Genomic DNA, 23052 nt, shown 5'->3' with positions numbered 1-23052 from the left:
GGAGCAGGATATTCTTCTGGGCATCGAGGGAATTAATCCATCGATCAGGGCAAGGGGCTGGGACAGCACTTATACAATTGGGAAACATATATATGTAAAGGAGTGGCTGGGAAAATGTTGTTTAACGCTAAAATACACACCAATGCAGCTCTGACCTGCGTGGGTTTTCTCCGAGATCTTCGGTTTCCTCCCACACTCCAAAGACGTACAGGTTTCTAGGTTAATTGGCTGGTAAATGTAAAAATTGTCCCCAGTGTAAGAAAATAACTGCAGATGCTGGTACAAATCGAAGGTATTTATTCACAAAATGTTGGAGTAACTCAGCGGGTCAGGCAGCATCTCTGGAGAGAAGGAATGGGTGACGTTTCGAGGTCGAGACACTTCTTCAGACTGAAGATGGGTCTCGACCCGAAACGTCACCCATTCCTTCTCTCCTGAGATGCTGCCTGACCCGCTGAGTTACTCCAGCACTTTGTGAATAAAATTGTCCCTAGTGTGAGTGTAGGATAGTGTTAATGTGCGGGGATCGCTGGTCGGCGCGGACTCGGTGGGCCGAAGGGCCTGTTTCCGCGCTGTATCTCTAAACTAAACTGACGATTTCGTATAGTTTAGAGAAACAGCTTGGAAGCAGGTCCTTCGGCCCACCGAGTCCACACCATCGATCACCCATTCTCACCAATTCTGTGTTACTCCACTTTCTCATCCACTCCCTACACACCAGGGGCAATTTTAACAGAAGCCAATTGACCCACAAAACCGCACGTCTTTGGGATGTGGGAGAAAGCCGAAACACCCGGAGGAAACCCACGCAGTCACAAGGAGAACATGCAAACTGTGCCAGAGGAGATTAGGATGGAACCGGGGTCTCTGACGCCGTGAGGCACCAGCTCTACCGCTGTGCCACTGTTTCAACCACTGCTCACACCACTTTGATAAGCAGTTAAATAATGAGCGGTCCAATTCTTATCCCAACTCATCAAATGCTGTTGTGGAACACCATCTGTCAGAACAATGGGCGTCACAGTGGTCGAGCTGCTGCCTTACAGCGCCAGAGACCTGGGTTCAATCCTGACTACGGGTGCTGTCTGTGTGGAGTTTGCACGTTCTCGCTGTGGCCGCTAGAGTTTTCTCCGGATGCTCCGTTTTCCTTCCACACTCCAAAGACGTGCAGGTTGGTATGTTAATCGGCCTCTGTAAATTGTCCCTGGTGTGTAGGATAGAGGTAGTGTACGGTCGGTGTGGCCTTGGTGGGCTGAAGGGCCTGTTTCATAGAAACATAGAAAGTAGGTGCAGGAGTAGGCCATTCGGCCCTTCGAGCACTGTGTCTCTGATCGAAACTAAACTAAACTGCAGGTGGTGCATCGGTAGTGCTGCCGCCTCACAGCGCCAGAGACCCGGGTTCAAATTGACCACAGGTGCGGTCAGTGTGTAGTTTGCATGTTCTCCCTGTGACTGAGTGGGTTTTCTCCGGGTGCTCCGGTTTCTTCCCACATCTCAAAGACATGGTAAATTGCCCCTAGTGAGTAGGGAGAAAGTGGGATAATGTAGAACAAATGTGAACATGTGGTCGATGGTCAGTGCGGACTCGGTGGGCCGAAGGGCCTGGATCCACACTGTAACTCTAAGCTAAACTGTACTAAACTATATAATATAGTCAACCTATAGCTTCTGCCCTTTCTTTGCTGAGTAAAAATGAAAGTTTCTTCTTGATGAGGATCCAGTTTCAATTCGTCATCTCCAATAGAGAGATTCCCTGCTGCCAGCGTAAAGCAGCACAAATTATATTCCTCATTCCACGCTTTATTGAATATGAAAGCTGTTACGCATTAAGCATTTTACGCAGCTAAAACCTGGCATTTTCCACATTTTTGTCTGTAATTGAGTTACTGAAAGAACCATCAGCATAAAGTTTTCTCCAGGCAAAGAAACAGTCGCACTGAAATACTCAAAGGGTGAAACACTGTCACACAAAGGGTGATGGGTGCATGGAACAAGCTACCTCCCCTGGCAGCTTGTTAACCTTGTTCGAGACTTAATTAACCTTGTTTGACACTTAAATGTTGGGACTATCCCAACATTTAAGAGACAGTTTGACAAGTGCATGGATCGGACCGGTTTGGAGGGAGATGGACCAAATGCGGGCAGGTGGGACTGGCATAGCTGGGACATGTTGGCCGTATGGGCAAGTTGGGCCGAAGAGCCTGCTTCCACACTGTATGACTCTATGAGCCTGTGACTCCTGTTATTTCTGAATGGGAACATTCCGCACTGCCATAGATCAAAAACAGAGGAACAAAATACTCCCTCTCATCACCACAACAGATCCTGGTTTAGAACAAGATTTAAAGAGTTGGTGCCAGGAATGAAGGAGTCCAGTTACAGGCTGATCTTGAAGCAGAGGTTGTAATGGAGGGGACTGTATCTCAGAGTAGACAGAGGGCAAGGACTTACAATGTCAACGGTGCTGGAGTAACTCGGTGGGTCAGGAAGCGTCTCTGGAGGGAACTGAATCTGAAGACAACTCCTGACCCTACCCATCCCCTCAACAGATGCTGCCTGTCCCACTGAGTTACTCCAGCATTTTGTGTCCATCTTCTGGAAATTATTCTTCCTTCACTCCAGATCCAAGGTCAGCCTAACCTCGACCATCGAGCTCCAAAGTGCAGACAGTGCTTGGCAGGTGAAGCTTCGAGGTGTAATTGACACAATGACTGAAGCATTTCAGCGGTGCCACATCCACAAAACAATGTCACCCATTAACCTGCCCCTGTCACACCACGTCGCCTTGCCAAGTAAACATTCATGGTGAGACTGTGGAGAGCTGAGAGAATTTTCCATCCCTCAGCAACCCTTAACTAAAGGAGACATCAATGATTAAATTCACCATCGCCTTCGCTGTGCCAACACAGCCTTTGGCCAGCTGGGGAAATTAGTGTTTGAAGATCAAAACTTAAAACTGGAACAAAGCTCATGGTCTAGACAAAAGGAACTGCAGATGCTGGAATCTGTGTAGAACACAAGGTGCTGGAATAACTCAATGGGTCAGGCAGCATCTGTGGAGGGAATGGATGGACTACCTTTCGGGTCAGTACCCTTCTTCAGGCTGATGACAACGTTTGGGGTCGGGACCCTTCTTCAGACTGACCGGTCTGATAAGGAGTCCCAGCACGAGATATTGTGTGTTCATTCCCTCCATAGATGCTGCCTGACCAGCTGAGGATCTGTGGTTTCCCACACTGGCTTCATCTTCAGCTCAGAACCCACACTACTGGAGAGGAAGTCAACCTTAATCCCGAGAGTACCTCGACACGAGACTGGCAGATAAAGAGAGGATAGACACAGAATGCTGGAGTAACTCAACGGGACAGGCAGCATCTCTGGAGAGAAGGAATGGGTGACGTTTCGGGCCGAGACCCTTCTTCAGACTGGTGTCAGGGGAGTGGGCGGGACAAAGATAGAATGGAGTCGGAGACAGGAAGACTGGTGGGAGAACTGGGAAGGGGGAGGGGATGGAGAGAGAGGGAAAGCAAGGGCTATTTGAAGTTAGAGAAGTCACTGTTAATACTGTTGAGGTGTAAGCTGCCCAAGCGAAACATGAGCTGTTCTTCTCATCTTTACCCCTTTCTGCTTTCCGCGGAGACCATTCCCTCCGTAACTCCCTGGTCAACTCGTCCCTTCCCACCCAAACCACCCCCTCCCCAGGTGCTTTCCCCTGCAACCGCAGGAGATACAACACCTGTCCCTTTACTTCCCCCCTCGACTCCCTCCAAGGAGTAGCTTACACCCCAGTGGTACGAACATTGACTTCTCTAACTTCAAATAGCCCTTGCGTTCCCTCTCTCTCCATCCCCTCCCCCTTGGCAGTTCTCCCACCAGTCTTACTGTCTCCGACTACATGCTATCTCTGTCCCGCCCCCTCCCCTGACATCTGGTAGAAGAAGGGTCTCCACCCGAAACGTCACCCATCCCTTCTCTCCAGAGATGCTGCCTGTCCTGCTGAGTTACTCCAGCATTTTGCATCTACCTTCGATTTAAACCAGCATCTGCAGTTCCTTCCGACAGATAAAGAGAGGACACAGATTTGGCAAAAAGAAGAGGAGACTGCCTTTACACAGGGTGTACCTGTGGTCTGGGTGCCTTGCCTGATAGAACAGTGAAAGAGATTCAACAGGAAGTTTCAAAAGGGAAATGAAGAAATAGTCACAAAGATAATGTGCAAGGCTCCTTTTGTCGACTAGGATCCGGCCACCTCCAGAAGCAAAAACATCTTGGCAATATAGACTGTGAATTGTTTCTCCGTCAGCAAGTGTGGTTACTGGTAATGATGCAACACCCACAATGTAAGTCACATCAAGGAAAGGCCTTTGACACAACACTCACACGAGCGATACAAAATGTAAGACAGACACAAAGGGCCGGAGTAGCATGTCTGAAGAAAAGGAATAGGTGAAGCTTCGGGTCGAGAGGCTTCTTCAGACTGAAATAGGGTCTCGATCCGAAATGTCACCTCTCCTTTTCTACAGGGATGCGGCCTGACCCGCTGAGTTACTCCAGCATTTTGTGTCCGTCTTCGGTTTAAACTTCTATCCGGTCTCCACCCAGCCTCCGACACTCCAGAGAAAACAATTGATGTCTGTCCAACTTCTCCCTATGGCTACTAATCCAGATAGCATTCTGGTAAACTTCTTCTGCACCGCCTCCAAAGCCTCAACATCCTTCCTGTAATGAGGGCAACCAGAACTGCACACAACACCCCAATGCGGCCTCACCAAAGTCTTCCAACACTAGTCTGAAGAACGGTCTCAATAGACAATAGGATTTATTCACAAAATGCTGGAGTAACTCAGCAGGTCAGGCAGCATCTCGGGAGAGAAGGAATGGGTGACGTTTCGGGTCGAGACCCTTCTTCAGACTGATGTCAGGGGGGCGGGACAAAGGAAGGATATAGGTGGAGACCAATGGACAATAGGTGCAGGAGTAGGCCATTCGGCCCTTCGAGCCAGCACCACCATTCAATGTGATCATGGCTGATCATTCTCAATCAGTACCCCGTTCCTGCCTTCTCCCCATACCCTCTGACTCCGCTATCCTTAAGACCCGAAACGTCACCCATTCCTACTCTCCAGAGATGCTGTCCTGCTGAGTCACTGCAGCTTTTTGTGTCTATCTAAAACTAATATCATTATATGTTATAGAGACGTATAAAATTATAAAAGGACTGGACAAGCTAGATGCAGGAAAAATGTTCCCAATGTTGGGGGAGTCCAGAACCAGGGGCCACAGTCTAAGAATAAAGGGGAGGCCATTTAAAACTGAGGTGACAAGAAACTTTTTCACCCAGAGAGTTGTGAATTTGTGGAATTATCTGCTGCAGAAGGCAGTGGAGGCCAATTCACTGGATGAATTTAAGAGAGAGTTAGAAAGAGCTCTAGGTGGCTAGTGGAATCAGGGGATATGGGGAGAAGGCAGGTTGCTGATTGTAGATGATCAGCCATGGTCACAATGAATGATGGAGCTGGCTCGAAGGGCCAAATGGCTTCCTCCTGCACCTGTTTTCTATGTTTGTATAAAGCAGAGACTGGCTTGTATCACACTGCAATTTGTTGGAATTTGCTGTACAGGAATTGGCTGCTGTGCTCCCAACATTACAATAACATCTTACGAATTTAATTAACTGTAAAGCATTAAGCACACACTGATTGTTGTAAAATCTGCCGTGGAAATGTAAGCCCTTGCCCTGAATGTTCACATAATAATAGGACAAAAAAAAAAAAAGATTTCAACATAAATCACTGAATAACAACGTGCCTAAATAAAAGGTATACCAGATTACGGAGATCCAATTGTCATACAGAATAAAGCTCTGCTCTGTGCCTGCCTCCTCACGTTTTATCAGCAAGTGGATTTCAACGTCTGAATTATACAGCCACCGTCCTCACAATCTCCACATGGATTGAAAGATGACAAACTCCAGCCTTTGCAAAAGTGCAGCACAACTCCATCTAGGTTTTAACCCTAAAGAATGGGTTTAGGGTTATAATAATAATAATAATAATGCATTACATTTATATAGCGTTTTTCTAAACACTCAAAGATGCTTTACAGGGTTTACTAAAACATAGAAAATAAAATAAATAGATAAATAAGTAAACGAACAGAAAAGGAAAAATAAGGTGAGGTGACGGTCAGTGGTTGAAGGCAGTGCTGAACAGGTGAGACCTCAGTGATGTTTTGAATGTGGTGAGTGAGGAGGAGTCTCTGACGGTTTGGGGTAGTGAGTTCCAGAGTGTGGGAGCAGCGATGGAGAAAGGCCTGTCCCCCCAGGATCTGAGTTTGGTCCGGATGGGGGGGGACAGGAGGTTGGCAGCAGCAGAGCGGAGGGTACGGGTTGGAGTGTGTCTGTGGAGGAGGTCAGTCAGGTAGGATGGGGCCAGGTTATGGAGGGCTTTGTAGGTCATGAGGAGGATTTTGTACTGGATTCTCTGGGGGATGGGGAGCCAGTGGAGCTTGTAAAGGACGGGGGTGATATGGTCACGGATCGGGGAGTGGGTGAGCAGACGGGCAGCGGAGTTCTGGATGTATTGGAGTTTATTGATGATTTTTGAGGGTGAACCATAGAGGAGGCTGTTGCAGTAGTCCAGGGTTAAGAGGTTGTCCCTAAAGGATGGCTGGCAGTGAGAAAACTGCCCCCTCGGAAGGAGTCAATGTTGTCTGACGTCAAGACAACATTTTAGGAGTCAAAATGGTTGAAAAAAGAGTTGCTGCATATCCCTGGGGTTCAAATTTAGGACCATAAATCTATGAAAATGATTTACCCAATAATGCTTCGTTTTCACTCGTTACATGCATTATTTTGTTCTTTTTTACATTGTACCATTGTACCAGAAGATATCCCCATTAGCCTTACCATTGTCCCCAACAACTGTTTTTTTTCCAAAGCTAGACACAAAATGCTGGCGTAACTCAATGTGTGGGGCAGCAAATCTGGAGAAAATACATTGATGACGTTTCAGGTCGAGACCCTTTTTCAGTCCGAAGAAGGGCCTCGACCCAAACATCACCTATCTGCCTGACCCGCTGCGTTACTTCAGCATTACTTCAGCATTTCGTGTCTAGCTTTGGTATAAACCAGCATCTGCAGTTCCTTCTTATTACATAACTGGGTTTTCTTTCAGTCTGAAGAAGGGTCCTGACCCACAACATCACCTGTTCATGCTCTCTGGAGATGCTGCCTGACCCACTGAGTTACTCCAGCACTCCTGAGTTAATCATTCGAGCAATCTCATCATAGCTTTAGTTATACTGAGCTGCGTTTGATATTCATCTTACTCTGGCCACCAAGTGCGTGTGATCTCAATTTGCCAGCCAAAATGTTTACTTCCTAGTCATCCTTGCAGATGAAAACTGAACCCGTGGTGAACGACAGGTTAACTGAACAAAACCGAAGCTTAGAACTGATCCAAATATTTCTCGCTCGAGCGAACTCCCGTTGTCAAATTGTCACTGAATCACACAATTGGAGCCAGTGGAAGAATGTTTCTGGAATTGTATTGATTTTTCCACTCATTGGCTTTCAACTTACGGAAATCACAGTATGATAAACACACCTTGTCATGACAAATAATGCAAGTCAATTATATACTGGCACGTGGCCGGTCACGGTGAATATCGCAATTCACGATGAGCACATCCTGGTCTAAAGATCAGAGTGAGAGGCTGCCCCAGCGGTACACTGGATGGAGAAATTTAAACATATTATGTTTACAAAGTAATTACTAGCAACAGTGCATCAACCATTGAGCTGGGAATATGGTTGTCAGGAAACAGTCCATTGTGCAAACAACGTCAATTTACCCAGAAGACGACCGCTAATGAAAGAGTTAACGAGACAGAAACGACTGAATCTTTTCCACAATAAAGAAAGGGTTACTCAAGGAATGACTGAGCATGACGACAGTTACATATACGGCATTCTGGACCAAGTGGACCCGTTGGGCCCAAACCTCTCCTGCATTGGTGCAGCGCCCTCTGCTTTCCCCCTCCCCACCCCCCTTCCCTCCCCCCCTTCCCCTCCCCCCCATTCCATCCTCCTCCCTCCTCCCCCTCCCTCCCAAAACTCCCCTCCCTCCCTCCCTCCCTCCCTAGGAGATAGATTTAAACTTTAAAATGTGAATAACTTTAAAAATATAACGCCTATTTCAATGAAACTTCTTCCATTGGCACCAAATGGACGACGGTGAGTAAGGTGGGCCTAAATTTGTCGCGCTATCATGTACCGTTTTGGCTGTAGTTCAGGAACAAACAAACAAACAAACAAACGAGAGTTTTAGTATTATAGATGCGGTAAACTGATTTTAGGCTCCTTAACTGAGGAAGGATGTGCTGGCATTGGAGAGGGTCCAGAGAAGGTTTATGTGAATGATCCTGGAAATGATTGGGTTAACGTATGAGGAGTGTTTGATGGCTCTGGGCCTGTGCTCGCTGGAATTTAGAAGGACGAGGGAGGATCTCATAGAAACCTACCGTGTAATGAAAGTCCGAGAGAGAGTGGAAGTGAAGATGCTATTTCCAGTAATGGAGGAGACTAAGACCAGAGGGCACAGCCTCAGTATAAAAATATTAAATGGAGATGAGGAGGAATTTCTTTAGCCAGAGGGTGGTGAATCTGTGGAATTCATTGTTATAAACGGCTGTAGAGGCTAAGACATTGGGTATTTTTAATGTGGGTATTGATAGACTCTTAATTAGTATGGGCGTCAAATGTTACGGGGAGTAGACAGGACAGAGGTTGAGAGGGAACAAGAAATCGGACATGAAATTAGCACGGTGGCGCAGCGGTAGAGTTGCTGCCTTACAGCGAATGAAGCGCCGGAGACTCAGGTTCGATCCTGACTACGGGCGCCGTCTGCACGGAGTTTGTACGTTCTCCCCGTGACCTGCGTGGGTTTTCTCCGAGATCTTCGGTTTCCTCCCACACTCCAAAGACGTACAGGTATGTAGGTTAATTGATTGGGAAATGTTTTTTTTTAAAAATTGTCCCTAGTGTGTGTAGGATAGTGTTAATGTGCGGGGATCGCTGGGCGGCGCGGACCCGGTGGGCCGAAGGGCCTGTTTCCGCGCTGTATCTCTAAATCTAAAATCTAAATCTAATCGAATGGTGGAGTAGGCTCGATGGGCCGAATGGCCTAATTGTGCTCCTATATCTTTTGGTTTTTAGTTAATAGCAATGGCAATCCTGCTTGTTTGGCAGAATTCCACATTATTCCCTCCTCCAGCTGTATTGTAATGAAGTAGCGTTAAATTGATTTCTCAAGTGGGTTTGTGCTGCTGCAGGAGGGACAGGTACAGTGGGCACATTCACCGTGACGTGAGGGTGACTGTACAGTAAGCAGCAACAGTAAGGCAAGTGCCTTGCCTTGCTTTTGTTACACTGGCCTGAGCTGTGGGAAACACTGGGGCAACGTGCAATGTAACCCCAAACTATTCCGACAACTTCTGGCTTGAGAAATGCCATTTCGTAACGCGTTGGACTTGTGAGCTAATATTGACCCAAGATAAGCCAGCCAGCTGCTGCCTTGGTGAGCTACCGGAGCAAGGGCAGAACTCGTGACCAACGTGAACCACTGAGGCAGGAACAAAAGAACTGCAGATGCTGGTTAAGACACAAAAGGACACAAAGTGCTGGAGTGCCTCAGCAGGTCAGGCAGCATCCCTGGAGGACATGGATCGGTGACTTTTCAGGTCCACCTTCAGACTGATCATAGGGTCTCGACCGGGAAACGTCCAGGGAGAACGTTCAAACTCCGCACAGACAGCATCCGTAGTCAGGATCGAACCCGGTTCTCTGGTGCTGTAAGGCAGCAACTCTACCGCTGCGCCACCGTGCTCTTTCAGAACAGCAGCCTCCAGGAATCATTCAGGTGAACTTCCTCTGCCATTAGTGTGTCCTTCCTGTGGCTGCTAGATCAAATCCATTCATGATCTCCCAACTGCTGCCTGACCATGGGCCTAGGTAATTCCACAATATGCCTGATGTGCACAAATCCACTTGCAATAAAAGCCAACTCAATATTTGACTCCCTAACTGGTTCCAGTACAAAGACATGATAAAAAATGTCTTGAGGATGCTGGTGAGACATGTCTTTTAACCTATGAAATACAAATCAAGAACTCTCTCATGATTCCACTGGGAAAAGATGGGGTTTGTTTTAAACCTGAAAATCATATCCAAATTTGAAGACCCTTGACTTCATCCATGGTGACAGAATCAGCCCAGAATTTTAGTTTAGAGTTTAGAGATACAGCACGGAAACAGGCCCTCCGGCCCACCGGGTCCGCACCGACCAGCGATCCCCGCACATTAACACTATCCTACACACACTAGCGACAATTTTTACATTAGGGCCAATTAACCTACAAACCTGCACGTCTTTGGAGTGTGGGAGGAAACCGAAGATCTCGGAGAAAACCCACGCAGGTCACGGGGCGAACGTGCAAACTCCGTACAGACAGCACCCGTAGTCGGGATCGAACCCGGGTCTCCGGCGCTGCCTTCACTGTAAGGCAGCAACTCTACCGCTGCGCCACCGTGTTGCCCAATGAGCTTCAATAATCCAGATACACCGAGGAATTTGGTTTAGTTTAGAGATACAGCATGGAAACAGGCCCCTCCGCCCACCGAGTCCACGATGCCGATCGATCAGCCGTTGACACAAGTTCTGTGGTATCCCACTTTCCCATCCACTCCATACAAACTACGGATTTACAGACGCCAATTAACCATCTTTGGGACGTGGGGGGAAACCGGAGCACCCGGAGAAAACCTGCGCAGCCACAAGGAGAACGTGCAAACTCCGCACAGACAACACCCGAGGTCAGGATCGAACCCGGGTCACCGGCTCGGTGAGGCAGCAGCTCTACCAGCTGCGGCACTGTGTGGCTTCATAGAGGGCCGGACCTGTGTACACTGCCAGCAAACACCGGGGAGGCCTCCATTGAGCCCGGAAACGTGGTCACCAGGGCGGCCTGCATCTTACTTTGCACTTAGTGTTGGGGTTATTCATTTGTTGTGGGTTTTTCTGCACATTATGTGTCATCTACGAGCATTGTGTTTACAGGCCTGTTTACGCTGCTGCAAGTACGGATGCCACTGCGGGCACGTTTGACAATTAGACTCTCTGACTCTTGAGGGGACCGCAAATAAAGGAGCATTATTTCTGCATAAGGAAAAGGGAAGAGCGTGAAACCATTGCAATGTGCTTGGCTGTGTTCTTTCACTTCAAGAGCAGAGAGGGTGGGCGGTGACTGACTAGCCTGTCTGCTTGGGTGCTGCATTGTGAGAGAATAAAAGATTATCTCCCTCCTCACCACCTCTTCAGTCGAGCTCCACATTCTTTTACATGAAACAGGACTATACAAAACGAACACAAGTGGCATATTTGAAATAATAGCTGGAATTATGTGTGGGGGGGGGGGGGGGGTTTGGGGGGGGAGCTGTGGAACTGAAATGATGTTTTTGATCGTTCGGGCAGTCCCACCCACTGCTCCGGCAACGTATTATTTACTTGTCGCTCTGCCGTCTCTCAACACCAAGACAGCGGGAACAGATAGAGCTGCTGCCCCACAGCGCCGGAGACCCAGGTTCGATCCTGACCACTGCTGCTGTCCCTACGGAGTTTGCACGTTCTTCCTGTGACCGCGTGGGTTTTCCCCAGGTTCCTCCCAAATTCTAAAGACATGCAGATTTGTCGGTTAATCACCTTCTATAAATTGTCCCTAGTCTTTTAGAATAGAACTATTGTATGGGTGATCGCCGGTCAGCATGGACTCGGTGGGCCGAAGGGCCTGGTTTCCACACCATATCTCTAAACTAAACTAAGACACCCCACATAATATTCATGTCAACTGGAAAGTACCTCATCGAGGAAAATTATAATTTCTCATCTTAAAATTCAAACACATTTGGATCTAACAATACCCCCTGAACTTACACCGACATGAAGGTATTTATTCACAAAATGCTGGAGTAACTCAGCAGGTCAGGCAGCATCTCAGGAGAGAAGGAATGGGTGACGTTTCGGGTCGAGACCCTTCTTCAGACTGAAGAAGGGTCTCGACCCGAAACGCCACCCATTCCTTCTCTCCTGAGATGCTGCCTGACCTGCTGAGTTACTCCAGCATTTTGTGAATAAATACCTTCGATTTGTACCAGCATCTGCAGTTATTTTCTTATACTACACCGACATGAACATAGACAGAATTAACCACAAAGCCCTGCCCTGACATTTTAATTAGCCTGTGTAGGAAAGAACTGAAGATGCTGGTTTAAATCAAAGGTAGACACAAAATGCTGGAGTAACTCAGCGGGACAGGCAGCATCTCTGGAGAGAAGGAGTGGGTGACGTTTTGGGTCGAGACCCTTCTTCAGACTTTAATTAGCCTTATGCTCATTAAAAAACATTTAAAGAATCCAGCAGTGACAACTGTGCACTTAATTAACATCTCTGCTGCATGAGGGGTAGTCCGGAAATATCAGCCAGTAAATAGGAACTGGTGTCAATGAGAAGCATCACAAAATAATGGAGACAGTGCAGGTCAAAAACCTCCAATTACATCTGGGAAATACCAATAACCAGAATAAAAATATCTGTATCTTTTAAACTAAACTGAAAGACTAGGCTGAGACGTGGTGCCATTTACCCTGATTCATTTCCCCGCCAACCTTCCAGAGAAACTATTCAGACATGGAAGCTTTTCATTTCACGGGCATGATTTTTCTATCTCACTTTTTTAATAACTTGCAGATTTTGCTGAAAAGGGGGCTAGATTCACAGAATTGTACAGCACAGGAACATGCCCTTCGGCCCACCATGTCCTTGCCCGCCTCTCCCCATCTACACTAACCCCATTTGTGTGTGTTGGATCTATATCCCTGTACGCCTGGTCGAAACAAGGAACTGCTGATGCTGGTTGACAAAGTGCTGGAGTAACTCGGTGGGTCGGGCGGCATCTCTGGAGATCATGGGTAGGTGACGTTTTGGTTTGGGAGGGTCCCAAAACCCGAAGTGTGTGAAGAAGGGTCCTGGTCCGAAACGTCATCTATCCATGTTCTTCAGAGATGTTGCCTGGCCCGCTGAGTTACTCCAGCACTTTGTGTCCTTCGGTGCCTTGTCAATTTGAGTGTATATCTAAATGCCCCTGGAGTGCGATGACTGTATCTGATTATGGTCCATATCCTTCTGGGCCTTGTAGAAACTAGGAACTGCTGAAACTAGGAACGGCATCACTGTGTCCAAAACTGATCTCACCATTCACTGAGCGATGGCTGAGCCTCATTTCAAAGAGAGACAGGAGAAACCTTTTCCTCACACGATTCTTTCTCCCTTTTTATTTTCAGATACATTCATGTTTTGATCTGATCTTTATCAACCAAGCTGTTGTGAACTTCAGATATGGTGGGACAGGTTCACAGGTAATCTTGGGCCTAGTGCCATTGGAAGAGAGAAGGCTGAGGGAATATTTAATTCAACAGATACACAATCATGATCGGGGACAGCTTATTAGCTTCGGAGATCAATGACTAATAGAGGTTATCATTTTAACGTGATCGGCAGATAGACGATAGAGGAGATGCGGACATATTCTATCAACCAGAGATAATGTGGGTCCTAAACAACATAGGAAGGTTGGGGTGGGGGTGGTGGGGGAGACATGGATGTGACATTTGGACAGAGATATGGATATATAGAAACATAGGTGCAGGAGTAGGCCATTCGGCCCTTCGAGCCAGCACTGTCATTCAATGGGATCATGGCTGATCATCCAAAATCAGTACCCCTTTCCGGCTTTTTCCCCATATCTAAAACTATAAGTTTCTATAAGATCCCCTCTCATCCTTCTAAAGCTCAGTCGACCCATTCCTTCATCATGTGTCAGTCCCGCCATCCCAGGAAGTAACCTGGTATACCTACGCTGCATTCCCTCAAAAGCAAAAATGTCCTTCCTCAAATTAGGAGACCAAAATTGCACACAATACTCCAGGTACGGTCTTACTAGGGCCCTGTACAACTGCAGTAGGACCTCCTTGCTCCTCAACTCAAATCCTCTCGCAATGAAGGCTTTCTTCACCACCTGCTGTACCTGCATGCTTACTTAGGAACAATTTTGTGGAATGTGGGCCAAATGCAGGAAAATGGGACTAGCCCAGTATGCAAACCTGGTCGGCATGAACCAGGTGGGCTGAAATGCCTATTTCAATGCTGTACAACTACGACTCTATCATGTTGGTAATTTGTGGGTGACGCAGTGGCACAGCGGTAGAGCTGCTGCCTCTCAGCGCCACAGAACCAGGTGGATCCTGACTACGGGTGCTGTCCGTGCGGAGTTTGCGCGTTCTCCGTGTGACTGCGGGGGATTCGTCCGGGTGCCCCGGATTCCGCCCGCATCTCAAAGACGTGCGGGGTTTGTAGGTTAATTGGTCTCTGTGAATTGCCCCTGGTGTATCGTGAGTGGATGAGAAAGTGGGATAAGATAGAGCTAGTGTGAACGGGTGACCAATGGTCGGCGCGGACTTGGTGGGCCGACCGGCCTGTTCCCACGCTGCATCTCTACAACTAATAAACTAAAACTAAAACAACAAAGAGCTGAGTGGTGGGAGTACAACGGATATCTCTATCGGACTTAAACCGATAGTGGTCCTGATTTTACAAACACAACCTCTGGCACCAAGCTAGCAGCTTCCCTCCGCACATCAATGGATCTGATGAAGTTCATAACAAGGACGACTTAGAACACTTGCTCATTATACATTGAGTCAAAGTCTACCTTTGTTGTTGAAGTTCATCAGTTGGATCATCAGTTGAAAATCCCAAAGTTACCATTAACTTTAAATTACAGCAAATCAGTGTGAAATTAGGTTTATTACTTAATTGTGAATGACGTTGCAGATGCACAAATTCATTTGAGGGAAAAAAGCATGTTTGAATGTGTCAGCAACTGGATTTCTGATATGAAATGAAGATAATGTCGAAAGCATTCATAAGTCAGGCAGCAGAGAGAGAGGGGGAGGGGGAGGGAGAGGGAGAGAGAGAGAGGGAGAGAGAGGGCGAGGGAGGGAGAGAGAGAGAGCGAGAGAGAGAGGGAGAGGTGTAGGTGGAGGGGGAGAGAGAGAAAGAGAGAGAGAGATCGCAAAGCCTCAGTCAATAACTCAGTGGGTCGCGCAGCATCTTGGAAAACAATGATAGGTGACGTATTGGATCAGGGCCCCCCCTTTTTCTGCAGAAATGCTGCTTGAGCCCGCAGGTTACTCCAGCACTTTGTGTTTATCTTTGATATAATCCAGCACCTGCAGTTCCATGTTTCTACAGAAAGTTATGTTCTATCTTCTTCAGATGCTGCCTAACCTGCTGATTTTTTTCTAGTATTTTCTGGGTGGTGATTTTTACAGATTTCCAGCGTCCGTCGTTTCATTGCTTTTGAGTTCCTGGTTCAATGTTGTTGGCTTTGGTGGAGTTCTGTATCACTGAACGGCTTGGTTCCTGCAGGATAGTCACCTGATGCAAACGTACTGTCGTGCTGAGTTACCGCCAGTGGCATCCTCCACAGGTGATAGACAGTGAGGGAGCCTCCCACCAGCCCCTCTAACACCCCGCCAACCCAGAGACGGAGTGCGCAGGCTGACAAACACGTCACAGGGGGAGATGTCTATCCTAATTCAGTGCTCATCAAACTTTCAAAACCTGCGCACAGAACTCTACCCAGTTGAGCATGTAGCCACAGCATAATTTGCAGTTTTATTCAAAACCAAAGATACCAGAGGAACAAGATGGACCACTCCGTTGAAATCACCTATACTGAAGTGTAGTACGCAAAGGAGCGTAACGTCCGCCATTTTAGTAGGCAAAACCCGCCATTCGCTCTGCCTCTCACAGTGTAATCAGTGTTTGGGGAAACAATAATGTGTGATGATACCATAAAAATGCAAAAAATACCTCATCTAACAATTCACAGATTTTTGTTATTTTTCTTTAAAAATGTTTCTGCAAGTTTCTGCCTACTAAAATGGCGCCGTGACCTACTACGATTTTTAGGGTCGAATGGTCTATCTTGCTCCTCTAGTATCTTTGTTCAAAACTCTTGTGAAACAGAGCTGGTTGAATAATTTTCCGAACCTTCAGCATTGCCAGAACAGCGATGCGCTGGTCATGAGAATCTCTGCTCGCCTTTACATCGTCAGCCACACTCAGCGATATCCTGAGCAAGCAAGGGTTGAGTCAACACATCATCTTGTTTGTCAGTGGAGCTGATGCGCTACAGTGCTGAGAACGATATTCTGCGCTGACTCTATCAATTTGATCAACTTCCCTCCTGGGATAAATAAAGTTCTTTATCGTATCGTATCTTCCCCTTTGCCCTTTCATCAGACTTCACCAGACATACTGAGCGGAAATAGGCCCCTCAGCCCACTGAGTCCGCACTGACCAGCGATCACCCCGTTCACTACCACTATCCTACACACTGGGGACATTTTTTTTCTAATTACAGAAGCCAATTAACCTAAAAACCTGTACGTCTTTGGAGTCACAACCAGAGAGCAGTACCGAGGTCTACCTCATTGGTGACCCTCGGACTATCCTTGACCGGACTTTGCTGGCTTTGCCTTGCACTAAACAGGTTATTCCCTTATCATGTACCTATACACTGTAAATGGATTGATTGCAATCATGTATTGTCTTTCTGCTGACTGGTTAGCACGCAATAAAAGGCTTTTCGCTGTACCTTGGCACACGTGACAATAAACTAAACTGGAACGGTAGGAGGACACCGGAGAGCCCGGAGAAAACCCACGCTGACACAGGGTGAAATGACCAACTCCGCACAGACAGCACCCGTGGCCAGGATCGAACCCTCGTGCCTATTGTACTTGAGATTGACCTGATTGTATTTATACAAGGGATCATTTGATTTGGATGGCGTGCAAAGCATTGATAAATCTAAACCTAAGCCAAGAATCTACACCAATCTTTGCCTCGCGAACAATGTGATGCTAATCTTTCTGCAAGTTAAATGCTGCAAGTGTATGCCTTGCGTGCAGGGAGCAGGCGAGTGAACTACTCCTGTTGGCATCACCAGCACATCGAACTCTGCCAGAATGGAATTCTTCTTTTTGTGGGCTATTAAAAAGCATTTTAGTAGACATTAATACTTCAAAACTCACAGTCCAGCAGAGAGATGTCCTTGCCAAAGAACCTAAGGACAAAGATAGACACAAAATGCTGGAGTAACTCAGTGGGACAGGCAGCATCTCTGGAGAGATGGAATGGGTGACGTTTTCGGTCGAGACCCTTCTTCAGAGCACCTGCAGTTCCTTCGTACACAACTTAAGGACAAGTTATCTGAAAACCTCAATATTCTTTGAAAGAGATAAGGCAGGCTGCCAGGCTCTTCTTAAGAGTAAGGAAGGTTTTGAGGGATGTGGGCCAAATGTAGGCAGGTGGGACGTGTGTAGATGGGGTATCTTGGTCGGCATGGACACATTGGGCCAAAGGGCCTGTTTCCGTGCTGTATGACTATAGGTCCTGGCTCATTCTGACCAACAGTGCTCTCAGCTACCCTGTTCTTGAATTTATTCACAAGGAGTAATTCATCAGGTTAATGACAATGCCTTCGCTTTATGTTGAGACCGTTTCACATTTCACCTGGCCAGGATATCACAATTACAGTGTAAACACACGACCAGTCTGAAAGTGGACTGCAAGACAATGTTTCCAGTGACGTTATAAATGCCCAGAAAGCCTGACAAATTTAATTAGGAAGGGTCTTCTATTCGTCACCTATTCATTTTTCTCCAGAGATGCTGCCTGACCCGCTGGGTTACTCCAGTTTTTTGTGTCTACCTTCGGTTTAAACTGGCATCTGCAGTTCTTTCTTACACATCCCCAGTTCCTTCCTACCCAAATTTAATAAGCACTGTTTTACATCCATTTCCCTTGTACAAGGACCCACGGAGCATTGAACACATGCCCTTCTCCCTCCACAGCTCTCAATACAGTGTGTCCCTCCCTGAGTCACAACAAGACCAGAGACACAAGCAATGATGTCATTCAAAACTTTGACTTCAACAAGGAAGTGACAATGCCTCCACCTGACTTTTTCGTTCAATAGGTCACAACTTCTTGGCGACATTTGAACAGCCTTTTGCTGATTTACCAGCAAACACTGAAGTAGAACGGTGGGACAGCTGAGTTTGTTTTTTCCCCTCAAAAAAACTAAAACATCCTTCAATCAAAAGTTTAAAAAATGTATTGAGGCACACATGTTTTGCCTTCACAAGTGTCTCATCAGAATGCGATTGATTAATTTATTCATTGTGTGTGGATGATGTGAGTCAGGCCCATATGTCAATGTGACTGTGAATGCCAAACGCTAAGGCAGCAACTCCAGGTCCAAGCAACATTGTGATGGTCACAGAGTGTGTTTACCTCCTCTGCAAGTGTGGCAGAGAGAAGGGGGGAGAGAGGCTGAGCCATAACACACATACACACATAGACACACACACACACACACACACACACACACACACACACACACACACATACACACACACACACACACACACACACATACACGCACACACACACACACACACACATACACACATACACACACATACACACCAGCCTGTTTGTCCTCCAGAGGCTGAGGCGCCCGCCCGGCCAGCCACTGCCTATTGTTTTGAAGGGAATTGGGGCATCTCGATGTGTTGCAAATGAACTGCTCCATCCTTCGCCCTTTAAATCCCGCTACTAGACAGCAAGCAGGCAGACCCGCAAACGCCTCGCCCACACTGTTTGTGTGCCTCGCGTTCATTTTCTCCCGAGAAGCCGCTTTTAAATATATATATATATATATATATATATATATATATGCACACATATATAAAACCACTGTAACATCTGGAGATGTTTGCAACCATTGCATTGCAAACATCCCCAGCCCCTTTGCAAACGTCAAAGATCCCAGACAGCTGCAACCTGACACATGCAAAACAACGCTCACCTTGCATGGGCTCGGTAGTCGTGCCGGTGCTGGGGGCAGCGCTGGGTATCGCAGCAGTGGCATTGGCAGTGGTGTTGGCAGTGGCAGTGGCAGTGGTGGTGGTGGTGGGCAGCAGCTGGGCATCGGTGGTGCTGCTAGTGCTGGTGCTAGCGCTGGTGCTGCTGCTGCTGGTGCTGCTGTATCTCTCGGTGCTGTTCCAGCCCGCCGTGCCGTTTTCCTGGCCGAGCCCCGGCGACGCCATACAGATGCAGATGGTGAGGGTGATGGTGAGGGGCAGCCTGCCCGCCGCCGGCTGCATGGTGCCGGGCCGCCCAGCCGCCACCGCCGCCCGCTGCAGCCGCATCTACAGCCGCCCCTGAGTGACAGCCGGGCCCGGGCACCGGGGGGCGGGGCCAACCCCTGAGTGACAGCTGGGCCCGGGCACCTGGGGGCGGGGCCAACCCCTGAGTGACAGCCGGGCACCGGGGGGCGGGGCCAACCCCTGAGTGACAGCCGGGCCCGGGCACCGGGTAGCGGAGCCAACCCCTGAGTGACAGCCGGGCCCGGGCACCGGGGCCAACTCCTGAGTGACAGCCGGGCCCGGGCACCGGGGGGCGGGGCCAATCCCTGAGTGACAGCCGGGACCCGGGCACAGGGGGACGGGACCAACCTCTGAGTGACAGTCGGGCCCGGGCACCGGGGGGGCGAGACCAACCCAACCCCCAACCAACCACAGCACGCCGCCCCGCCCCGCCGCCCAATCACCATCCGACATCCAGCAGGTTTGTCCGCCCCAACAAAGCTAGGTGGAGGCGTGCATTGGCTTGCAAGAGTCACAAGTGTTGTATTTGTAAGAAAATAACTGCAGATGCTGGTACAAATCGAAGGTATTTATTCACAAAATGCTGGAGTAACTCAGCAGGTCAGGCAGCAAGAGTTTTATTTGTTAATATATATATATGCATCAGGTAAGACATTGCCACTCCAGTATTTTGTATGTCTTTGGTTTCATAAGTGATAGTAGCAGAATTAGGCCATTCGGCCCATCAAGTCTACTCCGCCATTCAATCATGGCTGGTCTATCTCTCCCTCCTAACCCCATTCTCCTGTCTTCTCCCCATAACCTCTGACACCTGTACCAATCAAGAATCTATCTATCTCTGCCTTAAATATATCCACTGACTTTGAAGGTAGCACAAAATGCTGGAGTAACTCAGCAGGTCAGGCAGCATCTCAGGAAAGAAGGAATGGGTGACCTTTCGGGTTGAGACCCTTCTTCAGACTCCTCCAGTGGACTTCCTCCATTTCCTCCACTGAAATAATGAAAGTCTTACCTGATGTGTGGGAAGGAACTGCAGATGCTGGTTTAAACCAGGGGTGGTGAATATGTGGAATTCTTTTCCACTGAAGGCAGTGGAGGCAAAGTCAGTGGAGGAAGTCCACTGGAGGAGTCTGAAGAAGGGTCTCGACCCGAAACATCACCCATTTCTTCTCTCCTGAGATGCTGCCTGACCCGCTGAGTTACTCCAGCATTTTGTGTCTTTTTTCATAAACCAGTATCTGCAGTTCCTTGTTTCTACATAGTGATGCAACGTCGGTAGTGGTTCAGTGCGACGGAGGGCTGGGGAGAGTGGTTCAAAAACCTGATGGTTGCCGGGAATAAGCAGTTCATGAACCTGAAGGTGACGGATCTCAGGCTTCCCGATGGTAGCAGCGGGATGAGAGCATGGCCAGGGTGGTGTGGCTCTCTGATGATATTAGCTGCCTTCTTGAGGCAGTGCTTCAATGGTGGGGAGGCCCGTATCTGTGCTGGACAGTGCAGTTTAATTTAGCAATACCGCATGGAAACAGGCCCTTCCCCCCACCGAGTCTGCACCGGCCAGCAATCCCTGCAGATTGGAGAAGCTGGAGTTGTTCGTTTTTGAACAGAAGAGATTTTTATGTTTTTAGAGATACACTGAGTCTGCGGTGACCACAATCACCCGTGCACTAGTTTTATCCCACACACTGGCCACAGTTTACAGAAGCCAATTAACCTGCAAACCCACATGACTTTATAATGTGGGAGGAAACCGTTGCACCCGGAGAAAACCCCACACGATCACAGGGAGAACGTGCAAACTCTGCACAGACAGCACCCACAGTTAGGATCGATCCCAGGTCTCCAGCACCGGAAGGCAGCAACTGTATCACTGCACAACTGTGCCACCCATTGCGAGGGGATCTGAGGTCAATCCCACAGAGTAGGTGCAAAGAATCTATTCCCACCTGGAGAGGAATCAGAAATCAGGAGACATAGAATGAGGGTGATTGCCAAGAAAAACTAAAATGAGATGAGGAAAACCTTCTTTACAGGGCCAGTGTGTGTGGTCCAGTCTGCAAGGCCAAGGGAGGAGTGGAGGCATATTCACTGTACCGTTCTCCAGAGAGATAGATATTCATCTGAAGGCCGGGTATTTGCAGGGTTATGGAGAGAGGGAGGAAGAGTAAGACAATCCATGTTGCTCTGACAACTGGATAGGAAAGGTTTGGAGGGATATGGGCCGAACATGGGCAAATGGGACTACTTTAATAGGGGTATTTTGGTCGGCAAGGATGAGTTGCCCATGCCAACCAAGATCTGCACTAGTCCCTCCTGCCTGTGTTTGGCCCATAAACATCTAAACCTTTCCTATCCATGTACCTGTCTATATATATTTTAACGTACCCATGCAGAACTATAGGTTTGACAGAAAAAACCTTGAACAATTTTTCAAATCAAAAATATAATCAACTGAAATTTAGTAGGCGTTTCATGCTAAAACCAATTCCTGCTTTCACAAAGATCCAGTGTACTTTCCAACACCTGACTGAAGCTGAATTGTGAACAGCTTGCAGAACACAGGTGCACTGGGTCTTGTACACAGGGCCTCACAAAGGCAAATTCTTTATTATCTGTATTCTTTAATCAATGCAGCTGCTCTGGGAAGATGGATTCAAACGGCTCTTGTATTAAAATAATCAAATTTAATGCAAATTTTAAAATGGACAGTGCAGCGGTAGAGTTGCTGCCTTACAGCACCAGAGACCCAGGTTCGATCCTGATCACGGGTGCTGTGTGTACCTTGTTTGCACCTTCTCCCTGTGACCGAGTGGGTTTTCCCCAGGTTTCCTCCCGCATTCCGAAAACGTGCAGATTTGTAGGCTACTTGGCTCCTATTAAATGTAAATTGTCCCGAGTGTGTCGGATAACGTTAGTGATCGCTGGGCCGAAGAAGTGACCTGTTTCCACGCTGTATCTCTAAACTAAACTGAAATTGCAAATGATTTTTGACAAAGGAGACATTTCAATCCACGAGAGAACCCACAAGAATGTATTGTTGGCAATTTTCGGAAGGTTGGACTTGTGAGATGTCAGTCTCCTAACAAAAAAGATGTTCTCCACAGATGAGTCTCTGAAGAGTTGATTGAACTTGCAGGTTTGCAACAGGAGCCCAGGTGGACTGCAGCGCCCTCTGCGGGTAAAACTGTTCAAGAGCAATTCTTTCAGCACTGGAAAACAAAGCATGATTTTCAATGAATGCAGGACGGAACTGCAGATGCTGGCTGACTCCGAAGACAGACACAAAATGCTGGGGTAACTCAGCGGATTAGGCGGCATCTCTGGAGAAAAGGAATAGGTGACGTTTCGGGTTGAGACCCTTGCTCAGACTGGCTTTCTTTAATATTTCAGAGTGGGGAGGGGTGGAAATGAGAAGATGTGAGCAGTGGTGGGATCCCGTTAGAGGAGGCAAAGGTTTTGGAGGATTATGTGCTACATGCGACAGACAGCTGATGGGGTGAAAAGTGAGAACTAGGGGGACTCTGTCCCTGTTGCAATTTTTTTTTCTGAAGAAGGGCCTCGACCGGAAACGCCACCTATTCGTTTTCTCCAGAGATGCTGCCTGACCCACTGAATTACTCCAGCATTTTGTGCCTATCTATGGTTTTCAATTCAATGGTTCAATTGTTCTTTATTGTCACATGTACCGAGGTACA

General features: G+C 47.8%; 1 protein-coding gene across 1 annotated transcript in view; it reads right to left on the bottom strand.

Moving 5' to 3' along the window:
* The window catches only part of LOC144608281 (multiple epidermal growth factor-like domains protein 9), a 170483-nt gene extending 151041 nt beyond the window's left edge, over positions 1-19442 (bottom strand). Inside the window, exon 1 of the mRNA XM_078425897.1 lies at positions 19057-19442. Within this exon, the coding sequence (XP_078282023.1) occupies positions 19057-19399 (343 nt within the window). The 5' untranslated portion in view covers positions 19400-19442. The remainder of the gene's footprint in view (positions 1-19056) is intronic.
* Positions 19443-23052: the final 3610 nt, after the last annotated feature.

The sequence above is a fragment of the Rhinoraja longicauda genome, chromosome 31, assembly GCF_053455715.1.
Source record: "Rhinoraja longicauda isolate Sanriku21f chromosome 31, sRhiLon1.1, whole genome shotgun sequence".
Taxonomy (NCBI): domain Eukaryota; kingdom Metazoa; phylum Chordata; class Chondrichthyes; order Rajiformes; family Arhynchobatidae; genus Rhinoraja; species Rhinoraja longicauda.
Note: the sequence above shows the minus strand (reverse complement) of the source record. Positions and strands in the feature narration are given on the sequence as shown.